At 44.2% G+C, this 25,100-nt stretch overlaps 1 protein-coding gene across 1 annotated transcript in view; it reads left to right on the forward strand.

The window, feature by feature from the left end:
* Positions 1 to 17,752: 17,752 nt before the first annotated feature.
* Positions 17,753 to 25,100, forward strand: part of LOC137645802 (proteasome assembly chaperone 2) — a 234,476-nt gene continuing 227,128 nt past the window's right edge. The window contains exon 1 of the mRNA XM_068378749.1: positions 17,753 to 17,914. Within this exon, the coding sequence (XP_068234850.1) occupies positions 17,852 to 17,914 (63 nt within the window). The 5' untranslated portion in view covers positions 17,753 to 17,851. The remainder of the gene's footprint in view (positions 17,915 to 25,100) is intronic.

Genomic DNA, 25,100 nt, shown 5'->3' on the forward strand with positions numbered 1-25,100 from the left:
ACATGTTTGCAACTATGTCAGGATATACTGTATTTTCTAAATTAGATCTTAGACAAGCATTTCAACAGCTTCACGTGGATGAAAATTCACAACAACTATGTACAGTAAATACATCCTTAGGTTTGTACAGGCCAAAGAGATTGCCTTCTGGAGTAGCAAGCCGTCCAGCTATATGACAACAAACTATGGATAAAAATTTTCAGGAATGCAAGGAGTATTCCTTTTCATTGATGATATTTTAGTCTCTGGTAAAGATAAAAGGGAACATAGAGAAAGATTACAGACAGTTCTGAAGAAGTTGAAAGAACATAATATTAGAGTAAATAGGCGCAAATGTATTTTAGAAGTTGATTCAGTGGAATACTTAGGTTTTTTAATTAATGGCAAAGGTATTCATAAGACTAAAGAGAAAAGTTAAAGCAGTGATATCAACAAAGGTACCAGAAAATGTTAAGGAATTACAATCATTTTTATGTTTAGTAACATTTTATGGATATTTCATTCAGAATTTACCTACAATCGCACATGCATTGTATAACTTACTGAATAAGGGTGTAGACTGTAGAGTGGAATTGGACAAAAGATTGTCAGGAATCTTTTGAAAGAATCAAGCAGGAAATAACTTCACCTACATTTCTAGTACATTATCAAATGGATTCACCAATTAAATCGAACGTAGGATTAGGTGCAGTATTATCTCATGTAATGCCAGATGGAACAAAAAAGCCAATCGTATGCGCTTCTAGAGTACTGAACAAGGCAGAGAAGAATTACTCTAAAATAGAAAAGGAAGGCTTAGCATTAGTGGATGGAGTTAAGAAATTTCATATGTATCTTTATGGAAGAATAAAGTTCACATTACAGATCATAAACCTCTATTAGCAATATTGGGTCCAAAAGCAAGTTTACCTCTGTTGGTAGCTACAAGACTACAAAGCTGGGCAATTGCGTTAGCCGCATTATGATATAGAATATCGTCCTACATCAAAGATGGGTAGTACCAATGCTTTATCTAAATTTACAGTATGATGACAGTATATTGCTAGTTTCAGTATAAGATGTACCCATTACAGCAAAGGATATTGCACACATTATCAAGAAAGACCCAATACTCAGTAAAGTTTTATAGTTTAATGACAGGTAGGGACGTATGTGGAAAGGAGGCAAATTGTAAACCCTATAAAGATATGTGGAGTGAATTGTGTATAGCACAAGGTTGTATAATGAAAGGGTCAAGAGTTATTATTCCTAGTTCACTGAGGAATAAGGTTTGGTCAGAAATACATGAGGATCACCAAGGTATTGTCAGATCAAAGTGTATAGCAAGGACTTTTGTCTGGTGGCCAGGAGTAGATAGAGATATTGAATTGTTTGTAAGAAATTGTATGAACTGCGTTACGCAACAGAACAATCCTCAATATGCTAGAATGCACCCATGGGAATTACCCAGGTATCCATGGCAAAGAGTGTTCATAGATTTTGCAGGTCCTTTTATAGGTTATATGTTTTTGATAGTTGTAGATGCTTATAGTAAGTCTCCAGAAGTAATTCCAATGAAGACAACAACATCTTACCCAACTGTAAAAGAGTTAATGATTTTTTTCCTACACATGGTATTCCAGAAAGAATTGTAACTGATAATGGTCCACAGTTTACCTCATACGACTTTAATCAATTTTGTAATGTGGTTGGTATTAAACATACATTTTCAGCAACGTATTATCCTTCCATGAATGGAGAACTTGAGAGATTTGTTGAAACATTTAAGCATAACATAAAGTGTAGAAAAGCAAATTCAAATAACATATTTTCTCATGTTTCAAAGTTTTTATTGTCTCATAGAACAACACTGCACAGCACAACAGGTGTGACACCATAAAATTTGTTGATGGGGAGGAGGATTAGGTGTAAGTTAGATTTGTTGTATCCAAGTTTGCAAAGTGATTTAGAAGAAAATGTGTATAAGCAATTAGAAAGTCTCCCAAAAGTAAGACATTTTCCCCCTTATTCTAATGTCATAGTAAGATCATACAATACTCCAGAAAAGTGTGTACTAGGAGAAATTGTAAAAGAGTTAGGAAATTTACATTATGATATTCAAGTTAGTGGAAATATGTTAAAACGTCTTGTTGACCAATTACAGCCATTTAATAGAAATCATGTGAATATTAAGATATAGAAAATTTTCAGAAGTAGTTAGATCCAATATTAACCAACATCAAATGTAGATTCAGAATCTATTCATGTACCAGTACAGGGTGTAGTTACAGTACTTCTCAATAGGATGAATAGAGAGAAGCCCCTGAGAGATTAGATTTGTAAAGTTTTGTACAATGTCAAGTTAATAGGCGGAGTCTGTTATGTATTTTGTACTGTAATACTATATACGCTACAGGTATTAAGAGTAATGTTGCACAGTATTGCCTTGGTAAGACATATATCAGCATAGATTATAACTGTAGTAGCATATGTTATGGGAGATTTGATAATATGCTGATTGTCTCATAGTTAGGATGTGGTTCTTCTTAATTTTTTATTGCAGTAGGATCCAGTCTTTTTATGTGATGCTCAATTGTTTTTTATGTTGTTATGTACGAGTTTTGTTTACATATTCTTCGCTCGAGAGTCACATATTTGTTAGAGATCATCATTAATGTAAGCCTTTAAGCATTGAATGTATTTTGACAAAGCATATTATCATTCAACCCTACAAAGAAGATTTTGCGAGTTCGGACGATATATAGAAAAACACTAATGAATGGATATTATTCAAGGTATGTTTTAGGCTAGTAATTAACATTGATAATTACCAACACTATATCTAACAGAATGTTTCTTCACTCTTCTTCTTTTCTCTTTTATTTGGTCCCACTCCCAATATCGTAGTTACCCCTAAGACTTTTGCTTTCATACTTTACGTTTTCTTTATCAAAATATCGTGAAAACTGCTTATAGTTAATAATCGAGTACCTTGTAAGGACAATGTCATACAGCATTTTACTCTACGAATTCCCTTTTTTCACTCATACATATTTTCCTGTCATTTCATTGTAAATTTTATTTATATCATTGTGTGCAGAATCAGCTCTTCTTTTTATTTATGTATCATTCATCATTGTATGCTATTTGTAAACATGTTAACGTAAAGAAACAAATTCCCAGCATATTTTACCTGTCTGAGGCAGTCAGTCACCTGCCCCAGGGGGCCTTGCTACTTATCCGTCCACAGACCTCTAAGTCAATCACCTTTTTCTGAGAATAAAGCATCAGTCGGCTATGATCTGTCATTCGCCCCTCACAACCTATATAAATAAGAGTAATCCCATACGAGTTACCATACAGTGGGTTGATGGACGCCATTTTATTTCCGGGTGGCAGGCTACCAGCCAACCAGTCTGTCTAAGTCTGCCGACGTCCACCTGGTAGCTGCCAACGGATCTGCGATACCCACCTACAGTTACGAGAACCTCACATTATTGTTTGGAAACGGCAAATTTAATTGGAAGTTTCTCGTTGCTGACGTCACATTACCAATCCTCGGTGCGGATTTCCTCTCTCATTTCCACCTTCTGGTCGATGTCGCCCACCGACGATTGGTCAACGCAGACTCGTACTTGTCGACACCTCTTCAACCCACCCTCTCCAACCTCGTTCTCCACATCAGCGCACCCACGGATGCCTACGCCTACCTCCTCACGTCGTACCCGGAATTTTTCAGTCCAGAACTTTGCCAAATACCCACGGCTCCTACCAAACACGGTATTTATTACCATATCAAAACGACGGGACCCCCAGTCTTCGCCAAATTCAGACGTCTGGCACCAGATCGATTGGTAGCCGCCAAGCAGACGTTTGCTTAAATGGAAGAAATGGGCCTTTGCCAAAAGGCCTCCAGCCCATGGTCGTCACCCTTACACATCGTCCTAAAGAAAGACGGCTACCTCCGTCCGTGTGGGGATTACTGGCGCCTGAACATGTAAACAGAACCGGATCACTACCCCCTCCCAAACACTGCCGACGTGACCTCCTACCTGCACAAAGCGAAGGTTTTCTCTACGCTCGACCTCCTGAAGGGATATTATCAGGAGCCTATGAACCCAGAAGACCTCCCCAAGAACGCCATCACCACTCCCTTCGGTACATACACCTTCAATTACTCCTGTTTTGGCCTTCATAATCCTGGGGCCACTTTTCAACATCTCATGGATGGCAACTTAGGGGACCTCCCCTTCTGTGTATGTTACCTGGACGACATACTTGTGTTCTCTTCCTCAAAAGAAGAACACCTCCGTCACCTGCGCATCGTGCTCGACCGCCTACAACAAAACGGCCTTGTAGTCCGGTACGACAAGTGTAACTTTGGTGCCATCAAAGTGTCGTTCTTAGGGCACCGCATCACTCCTGAAGGAGTCCATCCCCTCCCTGAGAAGGTAGCAGCTGTTCAGAACTTCCCCACGCCCTCGACCGTCGAAGCACTGCAGGAATTCTTGGGCACAATCAAGTATTATCACCGTTTTCTGCCGGTTATTGCCGCTACTCTTGCTCCCCTCTACGCCTCCCTCAAGGGCAAGCCAAAAGACCTGAAGTGGGGTCCTCTTCAAGAAGCGGCCTTCTGCAACGCAAAGAATGCCCTATCAACAGCTGCTGCTCTCACTTTTTCCGTCCCACATGCCCCTCTCCTTCTCTCCACCGATGCCAGCGACGACGCTATTGGTGCATTACTCGAACAGGTGGTCAACTGCTCGCCCCACCCATTGGCATTCTTGAGCAGAAAACTATCCAAGGCAGAATCTAGTTATTCTACCTTTGATCGCGAATTGCTGGTGGTGCACTTGGCTGTCCATCACTTTCGCTCTTTCTTATAAGGTACGCCCTTCGTCATTCGCACAGACCACATGCCTCTGGTGCACGCCTTCACTCGACAATCTGACGCCTGGTCCACCTGTCAACGCCAACATCTCTCTGCCGTGGCTGAATACAATTGCACCCTTGAACACATCCCTGGGAAAATTAATCCCGTTGCCGATGCCCTGTCAAGAAACACGTTGGCCGCCATTCAACTGGGATTGGATTACAACGCCTTGGCTGAAGCGCAACGACAGGATATAGAGTATCAAGCATGTAGGACATCCTGCACATCCCTCCTTTGGAAAGACGTCCTCCTTGACGACTCCGACACCACCCTCCTCTGTGACGTCAGTACTGGTAGACCGCGACTGTGGATTCCTGCTCCCATGCAACGACAGGTGTTTGATTTCATTCACGGCCTTTCACATCCCTCGCGCCGTTCTACTGCACAGCTGCTGAAGATGAAGTTCATTTGGTACCGCATTAATAAGGATGCTAAGGATTGGGTCAGTGCCTGTACTTCTTGCTAAACTTCCAAAGTACATCGACACACGGATTCAGGAGTGGGCACCTTTCCTCAACTTCAGCGTCGTTTCGCCTACATTCACGTCGATGTTGTAGGCCCCCTACCCACATCACAAGGACATCGTTACCTGTTTACCGTCATCGACCGCTCCACTCGTTGGTCTGAAGCCATTCCCATGGAAACTATAACGTCCGCCTCGTGTACATCTGCCTTACTCTCAGGAGGGATAGCAAGATTTGGTATGCCTGAGCATATTACTTCTGACAGGGGTACCACTTTCACCTCTCAGTTGTGGACATCATTAGCGAATCTCCTGGGCATCACCCTACATTAGACGCTCCCTACAACCCTTCCGCCAATGGAATGGTTGAACGTTTCCATCGCACCCTCAAAGCTGCTTTGATGTCCCGCTGCAAGGACTCCAACTGGTTTACTCAGCTTCCCTGGGTCCTCCTGGGACTAAAGACCACTCCTAAAGACGCCCTCAACCTCTAGGCAGCTGAAATGGTGTATGGCGACACGTTGGTCATCCCTGCCGAATTTTTTCCTTCTACAACCTCCTCCGACGATCTCCATCGCATATGCCACGTCGTGGGAAAATTTACTCCATGCCGCTAGACTTACAAGCCCCCAGTGAAGCATCACATACCAACAGACTTGCACTCTGCAACGCACGTGTTCTTACGCAATGACACTAGCAAGCCACCGCTAATGCCCCCTTACACGGGCCCTTTCCTTGTGATCCGATGCAATCTGAAAGCATTTCTACTAAACATTCGTGGTAAAGAAGACTGGATCTCCATTGATCATCTAAAACTTGCTTATCTCCTGCCAAATGACCGGCCTACAGATCGCTTCTCTAGATCAGGGTGCCCTATTTAACATGTACAGTACGTCATTTTTAGGGGGGGGGGGAGGCATGTACCACTCATGTGTCACATGATAGTACATAATATTGACATTCATCTTTTTTGTATATATTATCCTTTATATCTTCGCTCTCCCCTCACACTAACAGCAACTTGCATCAACCTGTCTGCCTATTTGTCGTTGTTAACTGTTAATAGAACTGGTTGTCGGTTGGACAATATATAGCATGTTGTATTTTGTGACCTTGCCGAAACCTAGTGTGCATACAGTATATACTCGATATGTCTATAATAAAGCACTTAGTTGCATTCATCTTGCCTTCGACTCACAACCTACAGTACTCTTGGCACGTCACAGAAACAAAGATGGAGTAACAATAGAAAATGTTGATGATATCAAAAGAGAATTTTGATATTATACTGACCAATTTAAGTTACAAAAAAGCAATACAGAAGTGGACAAAATTAATGAATTGGCTTTCAGGTGGGTAATGGGAAAAAGTAAAAGTGAAAAGGTACAGTAATAAAGACAATTCAGCAAGAGGTATATACTGTAATCCTATCGCTGAAAAACAAATAAAAAACTAAAAGACAGTCAAAAAATGAGCAATGAAATGTTAAAAAAAAAAAAAAACATTAAGAATAGCATGAGAGAAATTATAAATTAAATTGAAGAGAGAATAGAAATACCTGATGAATTAGATGAACTAGAAATATCATCACTGGGTAAGTCTAAAGGCAGCAGATTAGATACAGACAATAGAAGAGGACTATTAATCACGAATACGATTAGTAAAATGTTTGAAAAATTATGGCTAATGAAAATTAAGGATAAAATTTATGACCAAATTAGCAGATTGCAGTGTGGTGGGATAGAGGGTAGATCTACAGCAGATCACCTTATCACTGAATGTTGTAATAGAATATAATCATTAGTTGGGAACCTTAACATATATATGGTTTGGGGATGCAGTAATGTGTTTTGATAAACTGTGTTTGAAAGATTGTATCAAAGAACAAAGTATAATGGCAGGGAAAGAAGATGCGAAGATGATATATAAATCAAATGAGAGAGCTGAAGCAATTATCAGGAGTCCAGTTTGATATACAGAGGAAATTAATATAGAAGGAAACATAAAACATGGAAAAGTTATGTTCCATAGTCACGGACAAAGTCAATTCACTAAGTGAGAAGACGATAACCTTGACTAGAAACATTAGAATAGAAGCTTTAATTTATAGAGATGATATAATGTTTCCTAGCAACAATCGATACAAAGTAGAAATAGCCATAAGCAACTGACGCAGTTTGAAAGAACTAAAGAAATTGACGTTTAGCACAAATCCACAGAAGTCTGCGGTGTTAGTAATTAGACAAAGAGAGAAAGAGAGAGAGAGAGAGAGAGAGAGAGAGAGAGAGAGAGAGAGAGAGAGAGAGAGAGGGGGGGGTGTTAAAAATTTGAATAGAATGGTTAGAAATGGAAGGATAGAAACAGTAAAGGGATATAAAAACTTAGGAGAATGGTACTCAAAAAAGAAAAAAAAAGGAAGCCATAGTCTCAGCATAGGGAAAAGTGAAGCAAAACTAGAATACATGGTGCAAGAAGTTAGGAAGTATGGAGATAGTAACAGAGTAGGAGATTTGGCACTGCTAGCGAGAAAAAAGATCGATGAAATAGTAGTAGTACCTACAATGTTTGCATATATTGAGACATGGGGTTAATAAGTGCACTTTCGGTGCCGATTCCATCGACTTCCTGGGCCACAAAATCTCCAACAAAGACGTACGTCCCCTAACATAAAAAACCAAGGCGATAGAAGAATTCCCACCACCAAAAACCATCAAAGAACTACAAGAATTCCTCGGAATGGTTAATTATTACAGGCGTTTTATCCCTAACATTGCAGGTATCTCAGCACCACTGACCAATGTCCTAAAGGGTAAACCGAAATCGTTGTCCTGGAATGCAGAGCAGCAGTCAGCATTCAAAAAGACGAAGGCAGCCCTCGCCAAAGCTACAATGTTGGCCTTTGTCACCCCAGGAGCACCCCTGCAGCTGACCACCGACGCCAGCAACACAGCCTGCGGAGCCACCATAGAACAAGTGGTCAACGGCGCCCTGCAGCCTATCGCCTTCTTCAGCAAAAAATTATACGGCGCCGAGCAAAAGTACAGTACTTTTGATCGAGAGCTCCTTGCAGTCTACACAGCGGTGAAACACTTCAAGTACCTTTTCGAAGGTACCCCTTTCACCATTCAAACTGACCACCAACCACTAGTCCACACCTTCACAAAGACAGGTGACACCTGGTCAGCCCGTCAACAGAAACACCGCCGCAATAGCAGAATTTGGATGCACACTCCAATATGTACCAGGGAAGAAAAATATGGTGGCCGACGCCCTCTCCAGGATAGAAATAAACGCCGTCCACCTCGGCATTGACTACGAGGACCTGGCACAAGAGCAAAAACTCGACTCAGAAACTCCATCCTACCGGACAGCCATCACGGCTTTGAAATGGGAAGACGTCCTGTTAGGGTCGTCTAACATGGCCCTCCTCTGCAACGTCAGTACTGGCCCCTGGTATCCTCCTCTCGAAGAAAAGCCATCTTCGATATAGTACACTCCCTCTCCCATCCCTCGGGCAGAACGACGACAAGAATCATATCCAGCAAATTCATCTGGCACGGGATGAGGAAGGGCATCACCCAGTGGGCCCGCAGCTGCATCAACTGCCAAACAAGCAAAATTTCCTGACACACAACATCAGAAATCAGGAACTTCAAGCAACCCATGAGACGTTTCGGCCACGTGCACATTGATGTCATTGGCCCCTTTCACCCTTCCGGAGGGGACCACTTCCTGTTGACAGTCATCGACAGGTCTACCTGGTGGATCGAAGCAACCCCCATGCAAGATTCATCAACACCCTCCTGTGTCAACGCCCTCCTTTCAAGTTGGATCAGCAAGTTCGGCGTTCCAGACGACATTGCAACCGACAGGGGGCCAGCTTTCCTGTCTGATGTCTGGGGTGCCCTCACAAAATCACTTGGGATCACCACCCACATTACAACCTCCCAAAACCTCGCTGCCAACAGAATGGTTGAACGGGCCCATCGGTCCTAAGCTTCCCTGATGGCCTGTTGCTCTGACAACAACTGGAAGGCCCAGTTACCCTGGGTCTTCCTAGGACTACGCACCGCCCCAAGATCTAACGGAGAACCATCATCAGCAGAAAAAGTTCATGGAAAAACCATAGCTGTGCCAGGAGAATTCTTCCTGGTGTCATCCAACGAAGTGACCAGACCTCGGAAAGAATCAGAAACATCGTAAGCAAATTCACCCTGTGTCACTGAACTTTCAACGACACAACAAAAACGTTCATTCCGCGAGATCTACGGACGTGCGACTTTGTTTTCATCCGTGATGACGCTCACCGACCCCCACTAAGTCGCCCATACAAAAGGACCCTACCGAGTCATCAACAGAAACCCCAAGGCATACCCTCTACTCAACCACAGAAGAGAAGACTGGATCTCGATTAACAGGTTAAAGCCAGCATTCATCATTAATGACGAACAATTCACGGACAAAACAGGCCGTCAACCAAGGATACCTCCTCAACACAAGAAAGTGACGCATAATACCACCACACTTCAATCAGTCGGGAATCCCAACCCAAGACCACAGGGAGGAATCCTGTCAAAGAAAACACAATCAAGAAATAAATAAAATTCCCCACCAAGACAGTCCCGGTCCGGAAGAACTCTGTACCCTTCAAGAAGATTCAGAAGCGAAGATAGTTAACATATTTCATACCACTCAATGAAAAATATTTTTTTTTATGTAACTCCGGGGGCGGGGGGAGTACTTGTATGGACACCTTCCGACAAGTGTGTTTCTATGTTTATGAAACCTTTGTATGTATTTCACGCATTTGTATTTGAATTCGAGATATTTTGTTCTGTATCAGTAAATGCGGAATTCTCCGCTCTTTCTTTTGATGTGATAGTCAAAAATGTACATTTTATATAAAGATTATTATTCAATGATTTTTGTACCAAAAGAAACACAAATGTAAACCTAAGCCTGGCTAATCCGCCTCAGGCATTTTCTGTGCTACTTGTACGTCCGCATGTCTCTATGTAGTCCAGCTCTCTCGTCGCCGATTTTCGCCGTTTTTTCGACGATTTTTGTTGCAGTACTTGCTGTACTGACAAGGGCCTTGCCCCTGAATTGGCTGTAATCAGCCCCCTCATATAAAGGAAATTAAATTGACAATATAGGCTAAGCTTTGCCTCCACCTACATAATTTTACCTTACTAATAGATCCTCCTGTGGAAAATCTGGTAGCCGTTGTGGTCTTAAAACTCCAGTAGAAGCAGGGCCAAGGGTCAAAAACTCCCACTCTCGCTGTCTGTGGCAAGTGGCATAGGGCTGTTAGGCTTGGCGCCTATAAGCCAAGTTGTTTGATAAATAATAGGTTATTATTCTTGGTAACTGGCGAAATAAGCCAGGATTCAAATAGGGTCAGGAATCAACTCAAATAAAAACTTTTAGGTTTCCACTGAGTTTTGCTTATTACCCCCAACCTCCCTACCTGCAGGAATAGACTGCTGGGCCGTCTTAGTGCGTGAACGCAGTAAGAAGGCTCCCCAACAGCTATTTGTGTAGGCTAGTACTTAGCTAAAAAGAGTTAGTTTCAGCACTGCTCTAGCAATAGGTTAGTTAGCATACCCCCCATATAACTAACGAATTTGTGTTTCTTCTTTTTCAGATTCTGTATCTCATTCTTATAACTCCTACTATAACTTTGCTTGGGGCCCTAGGGCTTAAAGGGTTGGACAACCCCACCAGGCACACTGTCTGTCTCTCTATATGGTCTCTGATCATATACTCACACATCTTGAAAAAAAGGACTTATCCTGGAATGAACTTTATGAGATCGTACTAGAAGCTCTAGCAACTGGTGAAATGGAGATGGACCCCGACCTGCAACCCCTTCTAACCGAATTGGATAAGGAAGCCGAACAGGAACTCATGGACAAGGAACAAAAACGAATGGAACAGGACCAGGACCAAACAAACCGGAAGAGGACCAACGCTGACAACGACTCTGATGGAGAAGGAAACCTACCTTGGCAGGAAGTAAGGAGAAAAAAGAAACTTCCTAGAAGGAGCCAACCAGGGAATGATGTACCCACCCAGCAAGGAAACCTCACCGCAGGAAGCAGCAACCAGCCTACTAGAGAAAACAAGACCTATTTTTTTAGGGTCTTAGCTGCTAACCCATCAGAGGCCTTCAAGGCTATTGCTGCCTTTGAAAGCAAACACAAAAACATTCAGATGATTGCCAAACCGAACAGGCAAGGACAGTGGACCATATCCACCAAGGACACAAGAGCACTGATAACCCTACGAAGCACCTCAGACATTAAGCTATTGGAGCTTAAAGAAGAGGAAAAATTAAAAAAAGCAGTTGTGGTTGGCTACCCAACTGATATGATGGAAAGCCACCTAGTTAAATTACCCAATATCACTGCAGCAGAAAGGATGAAGAACAAGGCAGGCTTCCTTACAAAAGCCATACTGGTGACATTTAAGGGTCCACACCCACGAAGAGTCGACCTAGGCATCTTCGGCAGCTTCAGGGTCAACAAATACTACCCAGATCCCCTCAGATGTTACAACTGCCAGAAGTATGGGCATCACAAGGACCAATGCCAAGCAAAGGTCCCAACCTGTGCTGTCTGCAGCCTTAAGCACCCCACACAGGAGTGCATTGACAAGAAGGCTGCTGGAATACCCACAGTCAAAAAGTGTTCAAATTGCAAGAAAGGGCATACTGCAATGGCCTGGGGATGCCCTGAAAGGGTAGCAAGAGTAATTGCTGCCCTCCCCAAAGACAAAAGGGACCCATCAAGAGGAAGAGCGGCCCCCAAACCTCTACCCAGAAGGAGATTTTATACCCAGGAGGAGCTAAACAGGCACTCCAACTCCAGAACAAGAACCAGGTCAGTATCTAAACCCAGAGCCAGATCTACCTCCAAGGCTCCAACCGAAGGTCCGAAACCACTGCCTAGGACCATCTTCATAAAGACCACGGTCCTAAAGGATAAATTGACCGAACTAGTCACTCAGGCCGTGACTGGAAAAATCAATGCTGCAACAATTGCTACCAGCATTGAACAAGTCCTAAAAGACTTGCTCTCCAGGAATAAGTCCTCCCAATCCCCCTCTCTTGCTATCCAGGAGATCACTTCTCACTCCTCACCAACCACACCTACCATTCCATCACCTCAATCACCCGTACCTTCCACATCCTCCACTTCAGTCCCCGCACCTATCATACCACTCACCCCATCCATCATCCCATCATCCACTCTCACCCCATCCACCTCATCCACTTCATCCTCCGAGGTCAAGGCAATTGCCTTTGCCCCTAGGGACCCAAGACAATACTCTTCAACCTACACCATGGAGTAAGAGTTCTGAACTGGAACTCAGCCGGTGTTAGATCAAAGATCTCCTCCCTAATTGCAATATGCAAAACTGAGAATGTAGATGTCATCCTGCTACAAGAAACCAATCTTCCAGCAGGAAAGAAACTAAAAATCCCAGGCTACAATGCCTACATCGCACCACAGATAGCCACAGACAGAGGACTAGCTACATTAGTTAAAACTAGCATACCAACAACAAGGTTACACAACCCTATTCCCTGTGGCACCAACATAGAGACACTAGCAGTAACAATAACATTACTGAATCAAAAAATAGACATACAACATATACAGAAAATTACATAGGGAGGATACAGGAGAGTTACAACTAACTCAACTCTTTGCTCACACAGAAAGAACACCAACAATTATCTGCGGGGATTTTAATGCACATCACCCCATACTATCATCCCCATCAAGGACAAACCCCTCAGGGGAACACATAGCTTTCGCCCTGGATGAATTTGAGGGAGTCTCCCTCCTAAACACAGGGCAACCTACACACATAAGAGGTGGAAGACTAGATCTGACTTTTGCCACAACAGCCATTAGACACCTAACCAAGTGGCAAGTACACTCAACCCTGATAAGTGATCACTTTGCCACAGTGACAGAATTGGACTTACAACAACTACCTCCAATCCCACCACCCCCACCAAGATGGAACCAGGACCTAGCAGACTGGGTCTGCTTTCAAACAACCATAGAGGAATGGGCAATCAGCTACGCTCCTTCAGAGGACATAGACCAACTAGAAAAAGACCTAGTTGAGGCCTTTCACAATGCAGCCAACAGAGCTATGCCACTAAAAACAACACAAGGTAGTTACACTTACAAAGACTCCTGGTACTACTGCCCAGAAGTCAGAAGACTAAAAACCAGACTAAACAGAGTCACAAAAATATACAGAAGAAGATCCACAGTAGAAAACAGAGAGCTACTACAAACAGTCAAAACTGAAACAAATGAAAGAATCCATGAAATCAGAATTGAAAAATGGATGGAATGGTGTTCAAGCCTGTCAGGATACACCAATCTAACTCAGCTTTGGAAATGGCTAGGCAGAGTAGCCGGAAAAAAGAGAAAGACACCAATTGCCACACACCCACACCCACATGAGGAGGCTGAAAGAATTGCAACATCCTTTGCAAACAGAACACTGTCAATCAATCTCTCCCCCGAAACCAGAATGCAACAAGAGCAACTGGCACCATCAAGATGGGAAGAGATCAACACAGCCTGCCTTCAGCAGGATGACACAGACACCCCATACACAGTTGAGGAGCTAAGAGCAGTACAAAAGACAGGGAAAGACACTGCACCTGGAGCTGACAAAATCACCTACACAATGATCAAACACATGGGTCCAGCAGGAGAAACTGCATTCCTAAGATTACTAAACAAAACACACCTAGAGCACATAAGGCCTCAAACCTGGAGACAACAAGATACACAGCCAATCCCCAAGCCAAAGGATCCAACAAATCCCAGGCCAATAGCCTTGGTATCCTGTATAGAAAAAACAGGAGAAAAAATGGTCTTAAACAGATTAAAGTACAAAATTGGCCCCCTAAACAAGCAGCTATATGCATATCAGGAGGGAATTGGAACCTCTGAATGCATCACAGATGTATTAAGCTGCATAAATCAGAACAAGGCAACAATAGTCTTCATAGACTTTGAAAAAGCCTTCGAGCTTGCAAGCCCAGTTGCAGTGCTGCAATCAGTAGCTAAAAAAGGAGTCAAAGGACACCTACTAGCATGGACTAAAAACTACATGCTAGGAAGGCAAGCCAGAGTCAAATTTCAAGGAGTGATATCCACATATCATGAATTGGAAAATGGTACGCCACAAGGAGGAATTCTAAGCCCCCTCCTTTTCAACATCCTCATGGAAAATATAGCCTCACTTCAGCTACCTGAAGGAGTTAATATATTTATCTATGCAGATGATGTATGTGTAATAGCTCGAGGGCCAGTCAGGACAATAAAAATGCAAAGAGCACTCAATGCCATCAGCCACAAATCCAATGAGCTTGGACTAAAAATTAACATTGCCAAAACAAAAGCAATGACAATCAAAGCCCCAAACCCCGTACAACCACTCACAATAGGAATGGAACCCCTAGAATGGGTGGACCGATACACATACCTCGGGGTAATAATAGACAAACAGCTCACTTTCAAGCAAGAGATAAAAAATCTCAAGGAAAGAACAAATGCCAGAAATGCAGCTATGAGATATATGTGCAGGCTCAAGGATGGAGCAAATGAACACGTCCAAAAAAAATACTATCTAGCCTGTTCCAGATCACTAGTAGACTATGCCGCCCCAACACTCCTGGGACTAACAGATCTACAAACAAGCACAATTGAAGTGATTCAAAACAATGCCATGAGGCTCATGTTGGGTGCCCCAATGTGGACAAGACTTTGCAACCTAAGGTTGGAAACCGGACTACCAACCCTCGAAGACAGAATTGCACTAAGAAATGCAAGCATAGTTGCAAAGATGTTCCTGTCAGACAGAGACTCAATCACCAAAAGACGAGTAAGAGAGGAACTATCCAAACATCCTGAAGTACAAACCCCAGATTCTTATGGCAAAGACCATAGCGATAACATCAAAAGACTTGGCCTTACAGAAACAATCCTACAATTAAAACCTGACACAGCACAAAGTACTATACACATTCCACCATGGAAAAAACAAGTTGCTAAATTCAACTACACCAAACTCCCAAGGGCAAAAGAAAACTGCACAATAGAAGAACTCAGAAACGCAGCAGAAGCAGCTATAACCTCAGTAGAAACAACAGGGGCACAGATCTACTATACTGATGGTACAGTAGATCCTGGAACCCAAACAGCAGGAGCGGCAGTTCACTCCTGCAAGTTCACAGCTTTCTGGAGAACATCCAACAATGTCTCCACCCTGCAGACAGAGCTTGTCGCAATACAGCAAGCATTAAAATACTCTATTGAAAATGAGGAAGGACCAGTAGTCATCCATACTGACTCACGATCCTCAGTGCAGGTCCTACAGCAGGACAAAAACAAAGAAAACAAATCCCTGATAGCGGACATTAAAATCCTCTTACATCAACATAATGAAAGAAACAGACTAGTAACTATAAACTGGATCCGCAGTCACATCGGGATACCAGGGAATGAAAAGGCTGATGAGCTAGCCAAAAGCACCAAACACATTCACAATGTACAGGTGCACATACAGCCTGCACTGCAACAAATCAAAAGCAAAATAAAGACACAGCTCAAGAACAACCTAATCAAGGAACTACATATGAGGATAGAGAATGGCTCTCCCTCTGCAACATGGTACAAATGGGCATCGGAACTAGAACCCCCTCCCATAGACAGATACACCCCAAGAAAACTGGCAGTATGCATACACAGACTCCGGCTGGGTTACAAAGCAAACTGGTAACTCCTAGATGACATCCAGACAAGGTGTGAACACTGTGATGTCATACCACAACAAGCTCTCCTGCACTACCTACTAGAATGCAGAGAAACAGCACAGCTACGAGGTGATCTACTTGTAGACATCAACACACCACATGCCATGAAAGAGGCAGCCACACTGGCAAAAGCAATTGTCGAAAGCATAGACACACATGCACAGTTGCTTTCAACACTACCTCCACCAAGGTAAGACCTCCTCATTCCATGCACCATCTCATCCCCTCATTGTAAGGCTCTATTCACATCACCCCCTTTCACTTCTCAACTAATCTACCACTTAAAATCTCTCTGCAGGGACCCTAGGGAGTAAAGGGTTGGACAACCCCACCTGCACAATTTTTCTCTAATCTTCAAAAGCCTTACACCCCCACTTTTCAAACTACCACTATCCGAGAAATGATGGCCCTCTACCACTACCACCATCATCCTTACCCTATCCACATCTTTTTCTACTACTAAAAACCTTTCAAATTTCCATTAATGCAACTACCTTATAAATTTTTACAGATCACCTACGGGCCAACCAAGGGAAAAGCCCGTGCCAACAACAAGTGTTGGCTTTAATACCCCAACAACAACAACATCAATAAATCATCAGTGTCGAAAACTGTCTCTCTGTACCCTCACAATATGTTTAACTGTAATGAGTTAAGAAAATTTAGAAATAATAACAGAGAAATAGGGCAAATTAGAAAGGCCCTTTAAGTTAGAATTAAAAGCATGTTTAGGAGGTAATTAATGATAATGAATTTTCTGCAGATTGCAGTACTTTATAGGTAGTAGGTTAGCCAGGGCACCAGCCACCCGTTGAGATACTACCACTAGAGAGTTAAGAGGTCTTTTGTCTGGCCAGACAGTACTACATTGGATCCTTCTCTCTGGTTACGGCTCATTTTCCCTTTGCCTACACACACACACACACACACACACACACACACACACACCAAATAGTCTGACATATTCTTAACATATTTTCCTCTGTCCTCATACACCTGACAACAATGAGATTACCAAACAATTCTTCCTCTCTCAAGGGGTTAACTACAGCACTGTAATTGTTCAGTGGCCACTTTCCTCTTGGTAAGTGTAGAAGAGACTCTTTAGTTAAGATAAGCGGCTCTTCTAAGAGAAAGACACTCCAAAATCAAACCATTGTTCTCAAGTTTTGGGTAGTGCCATATCCTCTGTACCATGGTCTTCCTCTTTCTTGGGTTAGAGTTCTCTTGCTTGAGGGTACACTCGGGCACACTATTCTATCCTATTTATCTTTCTCTTTTGTTAAAGTTTTATATAGTTTATATGGGAGGTATCTATTTGATGTTACTCTTCTTATGATATTTCATTTTTCCTTGTTTTCCTTTCCTCACTGGGCAAGTTTCCCTATTGGAACCCCTGGGTTTATAGCATTCCGTTTTTCCAATTAGGGTTGTAGCTTAGCAAATAATAATAATAATAATAATAATAATAATAACACTGCACTTCTAGTAGAGTGCCCACAATCACAGTGTTGTGGAGAGAACAACGAGGAACCTGGAACCTGGAATGACAAATACATTTTTAAATTTACGTTGGCTGCGTAGTCATTCTTAAGAGCTCCGATAATAATTAGAATTAGAAATGGTTGTGTATCCTTTAAAAGAGACAGGGATTCCAAACTTGAAGGGGTATACCTTGTTATTGGTAAGTAGATTGTCTTGCTTAGAAAAATCATTTTGTAAATAAAGTTGTCATCGCTTTCAATACAGGGTGTTTGTAGAACGACAGACAAAAGTAATTCTACCTTAAGTTTTTGCCAAATTCTTGAACCGTAAAATTTTACTACTTACTATCTTGTGTTTTATACATATTTTGGTAAATATATGATACTTTGATTTCTAGCCAAATACATGTACCATATATTTTCCCTTGTGTTTGATGTATTTATTAATTTATATGTATTTTATGTATTTGTTTTATGTTTTATGTATTTCTTGTGTTTTAGGTATTTCTGACCTTGATTATTGGGGCAAACCAACCGTTCGTGAGTTTCTAGGCCCCCTTATATAAAGACAATTATAGAGGACCTCAGTGTGGAAACCAGGTTTTTTTTCGAGTGGGGAAATGCCATAAACGAGTGATTTGCAGCAATAATGATGGTCAGAAATGCAAAATAAGTACAAGATAACCAGTTGGAAAAACATATGGTTCATGTAAGGGGCTGAAAACATGCCAAAGCGTGATTATTTATCACTTTTGAGATTTGTAAAAAGGTGCAGAACCTAACAAACCCACTTAACCTAAGCTAGTAGTTCCTAGGTCATAACTCCTAACTAGGGGGCTAGTCCCCCGTACCTCCCTTCTCAGGTCATAATTCCTAACCAGAGGGCTAGTCCACCGTACCTCCCTTCTCAGGTCATAATTCCTAACCAGGGGGCTAGCCCTTCGTACCCCCCTTCCCAGGTCACAATTCCTAACCGGGAGAAAGCCTCCTGGACCCTCTTTCCCAGGTCACAACTGCTAGCAGGACCCCCCTTCCCAGGTCACAAACTGAAATTAAATCACTAATAAATCCTTATATGATGAAGTAAATGGAAAAATAAATCACAAATAATTCCTTACCTTATGATTGACAAACATTTTTTTTTATTTTCTATTTTTTCTTGGCAATCTTTACAGAAGCTTTGCAATAAAAATGTGCTGGTCTTCCCAAAACCTTGAGTCAGAATCGGATCTTTGAGGCATTATTCTGCAGTTATTTTTTAATTTCACATGAGTGACAATAGCCGACATAAATGAAATTACACTAGGCTATTTGTTCCATAACTGGAATACAAACCTACGCTATTTATTTAGGGGTATTATTTTCTGCGTAACTGAAATGAAGAGCTATTTTAATTTAGCGAGGGTTTACTACCCATTCCGGTTCTTAGGGGGGTTAGGGGTGGTTAACGTGCTACCGCTCCCACTCACACACCAGTGATTTAGCTCGCTTTGTTTTTGGCTCGGGAGGTGTGCGGTCGTTGCCGTTCCTCATCTTTTGCTGTTATTTGGTCTGCCATTAATTCTTTTTTGCTTTTCATTTGTGTTAGTGTGCGTGTGTGTTGACATCTGCGAACATGAGCACCTGCCCTGCGTAACCTATATGTCGGGGGTGGAGTCCGATCGCCACACCCTTTGTCCCGTCTGCAAAGGTCAACGGTGTGATAGGAACAACCAGTGTAATGAGTGTCGGGAGTGGTCTGCCTCCCAGTGGGAGAGGTTTGGGCGACGACAGAAGAAGAAGTCTAAGTGGGATATTTTTCTTTTGAAGGTTCCTTTAAAGAGGGAAAAACCCAAGGCCTCTTCTTCCGTCTCCCGACCTTCCTCCGTAGCTCCTACTCATTCGGTCTCTTCCAAGAGACCGTCGAGTAGTAGCGTAGACCCTTTTCATTTTGGCCTATCCCGGTCCTTGAGAGATGGTGTTACTTCCTCTAGCGAAGCTACCTCACCTCTCCCCCTGGGTGAGGTCTTGTCACAGCAGGACAGGGTGGGACCTGAAAGGCTGGACGAAGTAGCAGGGAGGGTCCATCAGGACGCCATGGCTATCCCACCCAAAAATAGGGCTCAAGCCATGGCGTCCTGATGGAAGAATACCAGAGAATCAATGTATCGTGGTAGATTTTCCCCTTTTTAGTGTAAGTGCCGAGGGCTTTGAATAGAGTAAGCATGGTAATCTTGATAGAGGTACCGTGGGGCTGAAACTCCCTGCCCCCCTTGGCAGAGAAGTCCCAACGGACCATGCTGAGGATCAAAGTGGTTCTTGAAGGGCTACCCACCTTGCGGGGAGAACGTGAAGAACTCGGAGACAAGACAGAATGGTTGCTATTCGTATAGGAACATTCTCAAAAAACAGACAAGTGGTGGTTAGGCACTGTATATTGTAAGGAGAACAGTCTGGTCTCGAAGGTATAGCGCAAGTAGGCTAAGTATTCAGTTAGGAATATTACATAGCATCGGTGAGTATATAATATGGATTGAACCAATTATCTTCATCTGTTATATAGAGTAAAAAGGGGAAGGATAATGAAACTATGACAACCATGTATTTCATAGTATAAGTAGGAGCGGATTGAGACGCACAAGTAAATAAAATAGAAATTTTATTTCACAATTGCAGAATACGGTAATAAATGCAATAAAGGATGTAAAGGTATTTACAATAAAATTATAATGTACATAGTAATGAAAGACTTCGCTCTTGAATCTGAAAGAAAATTTCAAATTATTAGAAAGCACGGGTTCCAGAGGAACATTAGTCTTTTAAAAGAAAAAACACATCATGCACTAGGCATACGGCACTCATGTGACGACTATGACATTTCACCTGAGAGAGAAGAACAGTCTATGAAAAACACTAAGTGTCTTTGAATTCACTACGTATCACGCGAGGGTCAACATAGGCACCCGAGGAGTTAGAGTCCCAAGTAACTCACTGTTCTATGCAGAGTTAGGTGCAGGTTTCATAACACTACCTGCGGCTACCACGAAATGTTTGACTTCATGCACTTGTTTCGCGTAATGCTTGAAGAAAACACGCGAGGATTTCCAACCTGTGAAACTCTTGAGGCTTTCGAAATCCATACTCTGAAAGAAATTCAGAGACGATGCGACTTTTCTAGGATCATGACCTGCGGGTGTACTGTCAGGATCCGCTCTGCGAATGAAGTAGGTGATCTTCGCTCTTAGTTGTTTCAGTGACAGGTCGCTGCTCGATGTTTCTCCTTTGAAGAGTTGGCCTCCACCAAAGTCAGAAGTTCTACGAAGATAGACCTTGAAGCTCTCTACTGGACATAGAGAGACATCTTCTTTCAGGGGGCAGATTCCCCAAGGGCCCCATCTTTTGGTGGGTAGTTCGTTTTTAGCGAGAAACGTCGGATCCGGGAAGAGGGTAAGGTCTCCTGAGTCTGTAAACAGAATGTGACCCTCGTCCCTTGATAATGCCACTATTTCGCTGACTCGGGCTCCTGAAGCAAGAGCAAAAAGAAATATAACCTTTTGAGTCAGATCCTTGAGAGGGCACGAATCGTTGTCCAAACTGGAGGCAAAATGGAGCACCTTGTCCAGAGACCAGGCGATAGGTTTTGGTGGGGGTGCTGGGCGTAGACGAGCGCATGCCTTCGGCAGTTTATTGAAGATGTCGCTGGACAGATCAATCTGGAAGGCGTACATTAGTGGTCTAGTCAAGGCCGATTTGCAAGTAGAAATCGTGTTGGCTGCTAAGCCCTGTCCATGAAGGTGAATGAAGAAGGACATGCAAAAATCGATGGTGATATCCGTAGGATTTTTTGCTTTGATGAATGAGACCCATTTTCTCCAGGATGATTTGTATTGCCGTCGTGTGGATTCGGTCTTGTATTCCTCGAGGAAGTCTAGACTTTTCTTCGAGATCCCAAACCATTTCTTCACGGCTAGGGAGAGAAAATCATGAGATGAAGGTCCCTGACTTTCGATGATGAAGCGAAGACAGTCGACTTCTGTACTTGCTGGGAGAGAACTGGGCCCGGGAGAGGGATCAGCGTGGGTTGTAGCTCCAGTACTAGGCGGTACCAGTTATCAGAGTCCTTCTTGGGGACGCAAAACAGTCTCCCTTGGAACCTGGTTGACTTTTCCCTCCTTATCACCTTCTTGTTCAAAAGATCTAGGACATATTCTTCCAGAAGGGGGGTTGATTGTTGGAAGAATTGCTGGAAGGTTGGGGGGTGGTTGAGTCCAACTCCAGCCTAGACCCTTCTTGACTATGCTGTGTGCCCAGGGATCGAAGGTCCAACGATCCTGGAATTGGCGGAGTCTTCCTCCCACCGGAAGCACTTCATTGCTTCTGGTGTCCCGAGGGTTTACTGCCTCGGCCGCTAGCTCCCCTTCCTCCTCTGCCTCTGGAGGGACGGGGAGATGCGTCTCTGCCTGCACCTCTGTTTGAGCCTCTACCTTTGGGACGAAAGGTAGTCGACTGTTGCTCGAAAGCAGGGGTGAAAACCGGCGACTGTGACAAGACCGGTTGGGTGACCAGCTGAAAGGTCTGCTGTGGCTGAGCTGCCACTTGGGGAGTAGCGGATCCCGGAAACTGCCGTCTCTGTTGACGTTGCTGGGGTTTCGGCTTGGAGAATTTCCTCTTAGGCTGAGGGCCGTCGTCCTGAGAGGATTTCCTTTTCTTCGACATGCCCCACTTGTGGAGAAGGTTCCTATTCTCCGTGGCGGCCTTGTCGGTGATCTCTTTCCCAAGGGAGGAGGGAAAGAGGTGCCTACCCCAGATGTTGGAGGAAATCAGCCTCCGGGGTTCGTGTCTCACTGTGGCACTGGAGAACACGAATTCACGACAGGCTCTACGAGCCTTCATGAAGCTGTACAGGTCTTTTACTACGGTCGCCAAATGTGTTTTGGCGAGCACCATGTTGTAGTTGGGGACTCTAGTGTTACCGGCCATGACGTCGAGCTGTACCTGGAGGGACATGGATGCGGCGAGCCTTTCCTTCGTGTCATGTTCCCGACGAAGGAGATGGTCATTAAGTTTCGGGAGGTCTTCGTTAAACTGACGGCCAGCTACGTCAGGTTCTAGTTTCCCTACCACGAATGTATGCTGGACATCTTTCCAGTGTCGAACATCGGGGAGAGTAATCAGGGAGAAGGGTCTGCTGCACTCCTCCAGTGCAGGGCAAGGTTTTCCTTCTTCCACTGCCTTGTGTACCGCAGTGAAGGCCTTTTCCATGAAGGGGAGGATCGCATCGTCTGGTGCGACGTAGGTAGGGTGCTTCTTGCTAAGCGCCGGAAGTTTTGAGCAGGTAAAACCCCTGCTTTTTACAGTATTGGCCAGCATAGCCTAGGCCTTTGGGAGACCGAACACAATCACCTCCTTCGGTTCAGTCTCTTCTTTAGAGGCAGATTCGGATCGAAGTCGGACGTAACAGTCCAGATAAGCCTCAAAATTCGGGAAGAATTCCACTTCTTCCAGGACAACCGAGCCGATCTTCTCACTGATGAAGATCCTGCCTGTTGTAATTGGCATGTGCTCGGCATACCTCCAGGGGTTGGCGTCCGAGCATGCCGGGAGGTCCTTAACCGAAATCCTTTTCGGCTGCTTTGAACTTCCCATGGTCCTGATGTATTCGTGTGTCTCACGGAGTTTCTTGTCCATGAGAGCTTCGAGCATTCGGAACATCTCCTGGGCGCTGGATGGGATGGGGTCCGGGGTAGCGGAGGTAGACGGGAATGATACGTCCATCAGTGTAGGAGTCGGTGTGGGGGTGGAAGGTGGAGCGACCTCCTGCTCCGACTCGGTGTATTCCACTTGGTCTTCCTCATAGTCCAGTTCTTCGGCTATGAGGTTCCTTTCCGTGTTCACCGACACTTCCGACATACGCTCCGCATTGTCGGTATCCAGACGGCACTCGTGCATGGACTGGGCCATGATTACATCAGGTTCCACCGTTATTTGGACGGTGGGGATCTGATCCTAGGGGACCACAGAGTCTGGGGATGCCTTCGGGAAAAGCAAAGCCCTCAAGTCTTCGGTGGCAAGGTATGGTCCGGTGGCGTTCTTTTGGAAGCCACGCACTCACTTGCGTAGCTTCTCTCGAGAAGCGTCCCTAACCTCCTCTGAGGGAGGATTATTGAACGCCTCGACCAGGCGGTCCTTGCAGACTGTACAGATCTGCGGGTCCCAAAACTTCAGATCGCCTTTCTTGTTGGCGCAAGGGGCGTGGGTCCTACACGCCGTGTGCCCGTAGAAGTGCGGGCGCTTCACTCCACAGAAGCCGTGGTCGCATTTCACGTACTCCTCCTGTAAGAGAAAGAGAACATGAGTATGGGGAAGTCATATTAATGACTTATATTCTAAAGTTAAATATTAAAAGGTTAATTTTTAACTTAATTTTAAGTGATATAAACATTGTGATGTTTGAGAGTGGAGCGGCAAATGAAGTAGATAGACACATACTCCGTGTAACCCGCCCGGCTGGTTACCGTAACCTTATCCATAGGCAATTTGTTTGTGACCGAGGACACAAGGCAGAATTCTTCATAGATTGCCAGGGAGGCAAGGGGAATTCTAGTTGGAATTGCCAAGGATATAAATCTGGGACTGAGACCACTCAGACCATTGAATTGGGGATATAGAAGACCCCATAGGGTAACGGTTTCCGGCAACCAACCGTGCTAAGATACACACAGCATGCTGGAAAATTGTGATATGCAAGAAGACAGCACGGCTACTAATAGAACGGTAAGACAATATCTATCTATTTATGTAGTCAAACCATCTGGTTGCAAGGTAGGGCTATCAGCATGTGTTAATAGCTAGGAGAAGGGGGTGCAAGTCTCTTGGCGCCTCCGGAATGCGCCGGCAGACCGGGGGCACGCTGGAGGCCACTCCAGCAGAGTTTCTGGCATTAGGGAAGACAAATAGAGAAGTCAGGAGTAATGCCAGGATGGCGGCCGCCGGTACAACGGCGGCACACCGGCGGGAGGCGGCGGCTCCGGCAGCCGAAGGTTGCCGGCTTGGTGACAGGGACAAGGATGAGCTATAGCAGAACCGGACCGCTGGCAATGGATGCCGGCACTCCGGGGGCCGGTCCGATGGACGGACGACCGAAGCTAGGAGGTATGCGGGTAGGCCATCGGCTGTACGTCGACGGGAGGCGGAAGCCCTCCGGCACACGGACTGTCAGCCACGGGGGGCAAGGAATGTGTCACCAAGGGGGGAGGTCGGTATCACCAACAGTAGAGGCGCCAAGGGACCGGCACCAGGACAGTGAAAGAGACAGAAGGAGGGATGTAGGGCTACGGACACGAACCCCAAGGCATCCCACCTGTATGGGTGTACCCATGATGGGGGCTAGCCCTATCACCCAGTGGC

The sequence above is a fragment of the Palaemon carinicauda genome, chromosome 8 (assembly GCF_036898095.1).
Source record: "Palaemon carinicauda isolate YSFRI2023 chromosome 8, ASM3689809v2, whole genome shotgun sequence".
NCBI lineage: Eukaryota > Metazoa > Arthropoda > Malacostraca > Decapoda > Palaemonidae > Palaemon > Palaemon carinicauda.